Consider the following 9,104-nt stretch of genomic DNA (forward strand, 5'->3'; position numbering starts at 1 on the left):
CAAGTTGGAGTGGCGGCTGGGCTGCACCTGCACCACTTCCAGGCGGCAAGGTCAAGGAAATCAGGCTCCCACAAGCTTGTTTCCTCCTCTGTAGAATGGGGATCTGCCTCCCGGCTTGGCGTGAGGCTTCTAGGGGTGCTTCGCACAGTGCTTGGTACACAGGAAGCTCTCAAAAATCCAACCAGCTTTCAGTGGCTTCCCAGAGGAGGTGGCAGCTGAACACCTACCCTAGGGGATGAGCTAGGATTTCACTACATTATTCATCTGTCCCTTGGCCATGGCCATCATCGTTCCATCTACAGTCCTTGGAAGGGTTAGGGCTGATATGAGGCTAGCTAGGACCAGGTCTCGACTAGAGTGAAGTGAGTGAGGCATTTCAGATGCAATATTTCATAGAGTGCCAAGAAACTCAGTAAGCGAGATATAGTATTTGGTCTTTAAAAAAAAATATTTATTTTTGAGAGAGAGCGCGAGAGAGAGACAGCAGGGAGAGGGAGGGGCAGAGAGAGAGAGAGGGAGACGGAATCAGAAGCAGGCTCCAGGCTCTGACCTGTCACCACGGAGCCCAATACAGGGCTTGAACTCAGGAACCATGAGATCTTGAACTGAGCCGAAGTCAGATACTTAACCGACTGAGCCACCCAGGCGGCCCCCGAGATACAGTATTTTAAGGTAATGTAAAACACACACCCAAATTAACGCAAAACCCCACAATGGATAAAATTTAAGTAAAAATTTAAAGACAGGATCTAACCTTGCTCTTGCACGACCCTGCCTCCCTGGCTTCACCCTAACCCTGCTGCAGGAGCGGGGAAGGGTGACTGCCTCCGTCTTTCTAGAGCTCCGCGGGAACGCTCGAGGGCACAGGTGTGCCAAGGCACAGCTGGGCGCCGGACGGCCGCTTCCTCCCGCGTGGAGTTTCGGGTTTCGATTCGCCGCGCCTGCGCGGAAAGCCCCGCCCCGCCTCGCCCCGCCCCGGCCCGCGGCGCGCGCTCCGTCTCCCCCCTCCCTCCCCCCTCCGCGGGCTATATAAAGCGGCCCCGCGGGGGTCGCGCCACCGCTGGACTCCGAGTCCCTCCGCGCAGGCGGGCGGCCCCGGAGAGCTAGTGCCTGCCAAGGCGGCGGCGGCGGCGGCGCCCCCCTCATCATGGTGAGCGCAAGCGGGGAGGCGGGAGCGGGCCGATCAGGGAAGCACCCTTAACGGAAAACGGGAGTGTGGGGGGATTTTCGGGAGGAAGTGCCATGCAAATGAGCACCCGAAGTTCCGGAGTTGAGCTCCGGCTTTGTGGGTGGTAGAGTGCAGCCCGAGGTAGGGGGGAGGCGAATCGAGCCGGAGAGCGGGCACGGCCGCTGGAGGAGGGCGGGTACCGGGCGCCGCGGGAGCCGGCAGACCGAGTCTGGGTCGGGGGTAGCGCGGGGCGAGCATTCCTCGCCTTTTCCGGCCCGCGGGCCTTGTCTGAGCAAAGCGAGTGCTAGCGCAGCGCTCAGAGTGCTGCGTGGAGGTGGAGCCGCTGTGGAGGAGACCGCGTACCGCAACAGGTGCTGTCACTTGTGGCTTTTAGCAGGATGGGAAACAAGTGGCTCAGAGGGGTGCCGCTGACGCACAGCAAAGTGGTGGATAGAGCTGGCCCCTGGACACAGGTGCCCTGGACCGCCTGGCCCTGGGGCAGGCACAAAGACCACGACTTGGGGGGGGGGGCGAGGGCAGAGGAGGGGGTGGCAGACTTGGTGAATGAGGCCCTTTGTCTGGTCGCTCTCCTGCCCTGCCCCCCACCAGGCCTTCTGTGGGACCATTGTCCCCCCCCATCCCAGACAAGAGAGTATTATCTGTTGCTGCCGTTGTTGGGGGGAGGGAGGCAGTCTTTGGGTAACCCTTCTCCACCCCCACCCTTCTCTGCACCCCCAGAGCCAGGACAGCTGTGGCTTGGCCCAGACATAGCAGCCCCACCTCCAAAGAGGTCATCCTTAACAGGTGCCAAGAATATAAAGTTAGGGTCCGCTCCTAGAACCACAGGCGCGCACTTCCTGCACACGTTCCCTTGAGCGGTGGCAGTAGTAGGCGATCCTTGAAGCGACAGCTCCAGCCAGAGGGAATTAAGAGTCTAGCAGCGGCCAGACAGCTCTCCCCTCCCTTGTCCACAACCAGAAGCCTCCATCTCCGTAGTACAGAGAAGGGAAAGGTCCACTCTGCGGCTCGGGGGGGACGCCCGCAGCACCGGAGCTGCTTGTAACTCATCGCTGGGAGCCCCACCGATTAGAACGAGGCCAGAGGCGAGGGGGCAAACCTGGCGGGGAGGCCCCACGTGAGCTGGCTAACCTCTGCTCTTCCCCTCCTCATACAGAATAGAAGCTTCTCCAGAAAGAGCCACGCGTTCCTGCCCAAGATCTTCTTCCGCAGAATGTCCTCCGCTGGGGCCAAGGACAAGCCTGAGCTGCAGTTTCCTTTCCTGCAGGATGAGGAGACGGTGGCCACGCTGCAGGAGTGCAAGACGCTCTTCATCCTGCGAGGCCTGCCGGGGAGTGGCAAGTCCACGCTGGCGCGGGTCATTGTGGACAGGTACCGTGATGGCACCAAGATGGTGTCTGCTGACGCTTACAAGATCAACCCCGGCATTCGAGGAGACTTCTCTGAGGAGTACAAGCGGCTGGACGAAGACCTGGCCGCCTACTGCCGCCGGGACATCCGCGTCCTGGTGCTGGATGACACCAACCACGAGCGGGAGCGGCTGGAGCAGCTCTTTGACCTGGCCGACCAGTACCAGTACCAGGTGGTGCTGGTGGAGCCCAAGACGGCGTGGCGGCTGGACTGTGCCCAGCTCAAGGAGAAGAATCAGTGGCAGCTGTCGGCTGACGAGCTGAAGAAGCTGAAGCCGGGGCTGGAGAAGGACTTCCTGCCACTCTACTTCGGCTGGTTCCTGACCAAGAAGAGCTCCGAGAGCCTTCGCAAAGCCGGCCAGGCCTTCCTGGAGGAGCTGGGGAACCACAAGGCCTTCAAGAAGGAGCTGCGGCACTGTAGGTGGCAGGCTGGCCAGGGTGCGGGTGGGCAGCCTTATTCGTGAGCCTCCCGAGCCGAGCACTGGGTGCTGTGCGCCCCGCACCGTGTGCGTCCCGGCATTGGGAGCCAGCAGAGGCTCACCTGGTGTGAGGCATGGTGGGCTGTGTGGAGAGGCCCTTCCCGGGGCACCTCTCCTCTCACTGCACCCTTCCTCCCCGCCCCCCATTGGAGACCACTGACCCTGTCTTGGGGAAGGGGGGGAACTGATTTACTGTCACAACAGAAAGTGTGTTGGCATTTCGTATAACCATACAGGGAGGATCTGGCCCCGTTGTTTAACTTGTGTTTAGCAGCAGAACCATCTTCTGAAATGAGCTGTTCCACGGAGGGGTTGCCTGGCGGTTCCGAGGGAAGAGCACGTGGCTCTTGATCTCGGGGTCATGTGTTTGAGCCCCGTGTTGGGCACAGATTACTAAAAATATAAATTCAAAATATTCCATGGAAATCTCAGCTGCCACAAAAGCACAGCTAGGACTATTGTTCCCTCACTGGGGATGGTTCCCAGGTCTCCGGCTACTCATTGCACCTCCTGTGTCATCCTGCAGCTCCAGGGAATGGCTTCAAACCTAGTGTGAACCCCACAGTTGGCAGATGGGAAAATGCCCAGCAGGGATGTGGGACTTGCCCAAAGCCATGGCGGGAGCCCCTCTAGCGGGGGCCTCCTCACGTTGGCTTGGCTCTCTCCTGGCAAGGGCTGTCTGCTCCTGGTGGCCTTCATTCTCCTCCAGTAGCCGACTGGGGATATGTCACCCATGAATCCATCTGTTCCTTTACCCCATCTCTGATTTTTCCCCCATTTTAGATCATCTTCCTACTTGCAACATCCCCACCCACATTTCTGTGTATCACCCAGAGGCAGGTGATCTGTGCCTGCACGTGTGCTCAGAGAACCCTTCTTGGCTCCTAAGGCTGGAATGCTGGGAAACCAGGGGACTGTGAGCCTTCAGTGACCTCATCCAGATGTGACCCCTGAGCCCGGAATGGCTTGGCAGAAAAGCACCCACCAGGCAGGGCTCCTGGTTAGAGCTGGTGGCTCTGCCTTGGAGAGTGGCTGCCTCTTGAAGCTGCTTTTACCCTTAAAATCTACAATCCTTTTCTGCCTGTGACCCGGCAGGAGAAAAGTAACAGGCCTCCTCTCAGAGCAGAGGTCTCCCTCCCCCGTGAAGGGTATGCGACATCCTCACAGGGCCTCGACTCTGGGAGTAAATAGGACATTCCTAGTGACTCAGAAGCTAGCCACAGGCCTGGAGTCTGGAAACTGAAATCACAGATACTCCAGGTCTTGCCACGTGATGTCACCTCATTATATCCCAAGGCCTGTCGCACACGAGGCCCTTTCTAATATGCTTTCATCCACCAAACAGGCCTGCAAAGTACATGTCATGGTGGCCGAGTAACTTCTTGTCCAGGAAGCCCTGAGTGCAATGGGGCACTACTCAGGGTTCCCCAGGTGACCCTGGGAAAATGGGTGTATGGTCACCCTGATGGTGCCTGACAGACAGCTAAGGCTGAAGGGCTTGCGAGTGGGCTGGGATATTAATTATGCTCTTTCTGGTTCCTTCCCTTGTACTGCACCATTCCAACACTCTCTACCGGGTAGAGGGAATCTACCCGATTTTTCATGGCTTGCTTCCCTCTTTCAGATGTGGAGCTGCTGAGGCCAAGATTCCCTTGGCCTCTGCTGCCTGTCCCCGAGTTACAAGTGCTTTCATTTTCAAATCTGGAAGAGATCTAAAAACCTGACATGAAACCAGGGAATTCAGACCCCTTTTTGTAGCTCTGGTGTGGCTGTTTGACCAGCTTAATGAATGAGTGGATTGTACTGGATTACTTAAGAACTGCTGTTTGATGTCCAGTTTTTCCCCCTGGGCCTCCATGGTCGTGGTAAGATGCTGGGATGGCCCCTGCTCTCCTGCCCTGACTGCTCCCCTCTCTCCTCCTGCAGTTGTCTCTGGAGATGAACCCAGGGAGAAGATTGAACTGGTCACCTACTTTGGGAAGAGACCCCCAGGCGTGCTGCACTGCACAACCAAGTTCTGTGACTACGGGAAGGCTGCCGGGGCAGAAGAGTACGCCCAGCAGGATGTGAGTGCCCCCCAACCCCGGGGACAGCCAGCCGCGGTGGGGACGGGGGAAAGTCTGCTGGAGACCGCTGCTGGCTCAAGACAGGGACCAGAAACCAGACAGCCTCTCGGAAAAAATGGCATCTACTCCCCTTCCCCCCCCCCCCCCCCGGCTCAGTTGCACAGACGTCACCCACCCTTTCTGGAGAGCACCCCCTGCCCAGCACTGCCACCAGCCTGTGTATGTACCTCCAAGGCCTGCCCACCAGAGCCTTTTACTTTTGCAGACTGGTGCTCCTGCTCTGGCCTCTCTAAGATTGTGTGGGGTTCCAAAGGCCAGCTGTCCCCTGCCCCCAGGGAGCCTTGTGCTCTGAGGTCCCTGCCCCCAGGTCCTGGGCCTGGCCTTGCCCTGGAGTTGGGTACATCGAGGGATAGTGAGGCCTACTGACTGCAGGATGCCAGACCCTTCCCTCCAGCTCAGCTTCCACCCACGGCATCTGCCACGTGGTCCTTATGCAGCAGGCGTGTCGCCAGGCTGTGCGCTGCTGTCTCCAGCCTCCATGGTGGCCTTCTCAGTGAGGCCTTCCTCTGGCCCTCCACCCGCCTCCCCTACTTGTCTGCCTAGGTGGTCGAGGCAGCCACCTTACTACTGATTGCTTATTAGGCTCCTAACTTGCATGCTTTAGTTGGTTCATGGTAGTGTTCTTGGCACCTACCGTAGCTGCGTGAATGAGTGGGTCGCATCACCATCCCAGCCACTTGTGCACTTAGTATTAAGCACCTGTTAATACACTAGACACAAGGGATTGTGAGCAAAAATGGAGATGTGTTTACGTCCTTTTAGGAGAAATGGCCCTTTCTGAAAAGAATCCAATACAGTCAGACATGTAATCAGATGTAAACTGAGGTATACAGGGCAGATTCTGATCAAAGGCCTTTACTTCCGGCCTCACCCTGTTCTCTGGGATACTGCCTGGGTACTAGGGTGGCTGATTACCAGGATGAATCGAATAGCAATGACATGAGCACATGTTACATGCTTGTAACTCTCCTAGAATCTTCACCCAGATACTCCTTAATCCAGGCACTGAGGTAGGTTCTAGTTCCCTTCCTGTTGTGCAGGTGAATAAGCCAACGCAGCAGCGAGGTTAAACAGCTCGCTTGGATTCCTGCAGGGGGCGCCAGGTTCTGAGTTTGGGAAGCCTGGCTTCCAACTCTGCCCACCGCCCTGTGTCTGGCACCTTCGCTTGGTCACATCAGCCTGAATAGGGTCCGTGGAAAGATGTCCTCCCGGGACACACGGGCTGCGTGTGGCTCTTCCTCAAAGGCTTGGCCGTGTCGTGCTCGCCTCTGTCGGGTCCACTGGCGGTCAGCTGTCCACCGCGGGGGCCACCACCTCTAGCTGAGCGCTGTCCGTCTCTCCCCACAGGTGGTGAAGAAATCTTACTGCAAGGCCTTCACGCTGACCGTCACGGCCCTCTTCGTGACGCCCAAGACTACTGGTGCCCGGGTGGAGCTGAGCGAGCAGGAGCTGCCGCTGTGGCCAAATGACGTGGACAAGCTGTCCCCCTCAGACAGCCTGCCCCGGGGCAGCCGCGCTCACATCACCCTCGGCTGCGCGGGTGATGTGGAGGCCGTGCAGACGGGCATCGACCTCCTGGAGATCGTGCGGCAGGAGAAAGGGGGCAGCCGAGGCGAGGAGGTGGGTGAGCTAAACCGGGGCAAACTCTACTCCTTGGGCAATGGGCGCTGGCTGCTGAGCCTGGCCAAGAAGATGGAGGTCAGGGCCATCTTCACGGGGTACTACGGCAAGGGCAAGCCTGTGCCCACGCACGGCAGCCGCAAGGGGGGTGCCTTTCAGTCCTGCACCATCATCTGAGTGTCCTCACTGCGGTCAGCCCCTTGCTCCTTACAAGGGAGGGAGGGAGGGAAGCATGCCGTCTGCTTGATCTTTAAGATTTTTTTTTTTACTCCAAGTTAACCTTCCTGTAACTTTTTAAAAACTTGTGAAGTAACTTTTCCTGCCTGCCCTCCTCCCTGCTAAAGCCCAAGCTTTCAACACAAGGGGGGTGGGGAGCGCCATTCAGGGGCCCAGAGCAGAGAGGCTGGGCCGGGCCGGAGCCGCAGCCCCAATCCCAAGCCCAGCTGCCTGTCGCTGGTCCCCCTGCCCAGAGCTGGCTGGTCGGGTAGAGGGGGCGCCTTAGAGCTGCAGGTCCCCACAGGCTATGGGAAGCTGACCCTGGATCTTAATCATTGCAGCCCCAGGAAGGCTGGGGCTTTTTACCAGGGTAGAAAAGGGGGTTTACGTCCCATCTTTGGTCCTAAGTGCCTGTCCCCTCCTCCTTCACACTATAACTAGGGAACAGTTTGATAAGTAGGGGACAAAAGAGAACAGTAAGCAACAGCTACATCCCGGAGGGCTACAGGTCTCCCCCTTTCCTGGGGTGGGGGCGGGCTGGCCGCCTTTCCAGCCGTGTGGCTCTGCTGTGCAGGCAGGGAGATCAAAGCCAGAGAAAGTACCTTGGTGGGGAAGCTCCAATCTTGCTGTCTGCCCAGCTTGCCTCCTTGTTGCCGCTGGAGGCCCGTGTGCTGCCTCGGAATGGGGTCAGTCGGCAGGGACCATGAGCCAGTGGGGCAGTTGCCTGGCGCCTCTGGAAGGGGTGTGGAACACCGGTGCGTGCTGCGGTCCCTGGGGTGCCCTCCACTGCCCCCTGCTGAGTAATAGGCCTTGCTCATTGGGTTGTTACTGGACGAAAGTGCTTGAGTTACTATCCTGGCTTTGCCCAACCTCAGTGACTTGTAAGACTGACAGTGAAATAAACCGTGTTAATCCTGGCCGCGTGCAATCTCTCTCACCCTTCTGTGCCCAGCTCAGGCCTCCCTGGGGTCGGGGCTGGCGTTATCAGGACCGGCTTTGTCCCGCAGCATGGGGCCATCGGTCCTGTCTCCCCTCTACTGGCCGGGCACAGCTGTGGTGAGGCTGGGCAGCTGAACAGTGTTGGCTTTCATGAAGAGGCAGAACGGAGAGAGGCTGATCTTAGACGTGCACAGAAAGTGGGGGCTGCCTGGGTCTGAGGGATGTGGAGCTTGTCTCCCCCACTGACTGCAGCAACGGGCCCACAGGTGTTTCCCCCCCTCCCCCACCCAAGCAAGGAGAGAACCTGCCCAGCAAGACCCACGGTCCCTAGCCTGGGTCCCTCAGTCCTCTAGGGACGGGCCACTCTCAAAACACCAGGCAGTGCCTGACACTGAGAAGTTTTGTACAGGCCAATGTACAAAGGTCTCAGGCCTACCTTGGTCATCCCGTCACCATGGCTTTGGCGACAAAGGGGGAAGACTGGAAAAAGGGGCAGGGGCTCAGAAGGAAGAGAAGTGTAAGTTACCTGGTTGGTCCACGGTCTTTCCCCAGCCATCGCTACTACCGAAACGCCAAAAGTTTGAGCTTCAGCAAAAGTCTCAAGTGTCTCTGCCCGGAACTCCTAGAAAGATTACTTGCCACAAACACTGAATTTGACCTGGACAGCAGGACCTCGGCCACTGCTTCCTTCCCCAGTTTGCCTCCCACACAGAAAGGGACACCAGTGGAGAAAGTGAGGAGTATATGCTAAGAATGCTGTTTCTGACCATGTGAGCTAAACGTGCCCCAGGAGCTGTGCATCCCACCTGGAATGGGCCAGGGGTTTGTCCTTGTCCCTCTCTTAGCTGGCACTGGCAGCAGGACTGCAAGGGCCTACGTAAACCTCCTGTGTCAGCTCAGTCTGACACTTAGCCCCCAGCCATGTTCCATGTGACTCTGGACACACAGCTTCTGATTCATGGTGGCCCTTAGCCTCAAATAAACCCATTCTCTGAACTCTGCTTCCCCATGACTGACCTCATGGGGTCCAACAGCATACTGAGGGCCTGCGGGGCACTCACATACCGAACAGGCTTGGGAGAGGCAGCCAGCCTCCCCCTGCCATCGGGCCCTGGGTGCCCACGTCCCC

General features: G+C 58.2%; 1 protein-coding gene across 1 annotated transcript; it reads left to right on the forward strand.

Annotated features, from left to right (window-relative positions):
* Positions 1 to 1,046: 1,046 nt before the first annotated feature.
* Positions 1,047 to 7,099, forward strand: LOC120248439 (2',3'-cyclic nucleotide 3' phosphodiesterase). The gene is made up of 4 exons (XM_039256799.1): positions 1,047 to 1,150; positions 2,343 to 3,012; positions 5,001 to 5,140; positions 6,548 to 7,099. Exons 1-4 carry the CDS (start codon positions 1,148 to 1,150, stop codon positions 6,995 to 6,997), a joined length of 1,263 nt encoding a protein of 420 aa, XP_039112730.1. The 5' UTR covers positions 1,047 to 1,147; the 3' UTR covers positions 6,998 to 7,099.
* The last annotated feature ends 2,005 nt before the right edge of the window (positions 7,100 to 9,104 follow it).

The sequence above is a fragment of the Hyaena hyaena genome, unplaced genomic scaffold, assembly GCF_003009895.1.
Source record: "Hyaena hyaena isolate Hyena2069 unplaced genomic scaffold, ASM300989v1 scaffold_589, whole genome shotgun sequence".
NCBI classification, from domain to species: domain Eukaryota; kingdom Metazoa; phylum Chordata; class Mammalia; order Carnivora; family Hyaenidae; genus Hyaena; species Hyaena hyaena.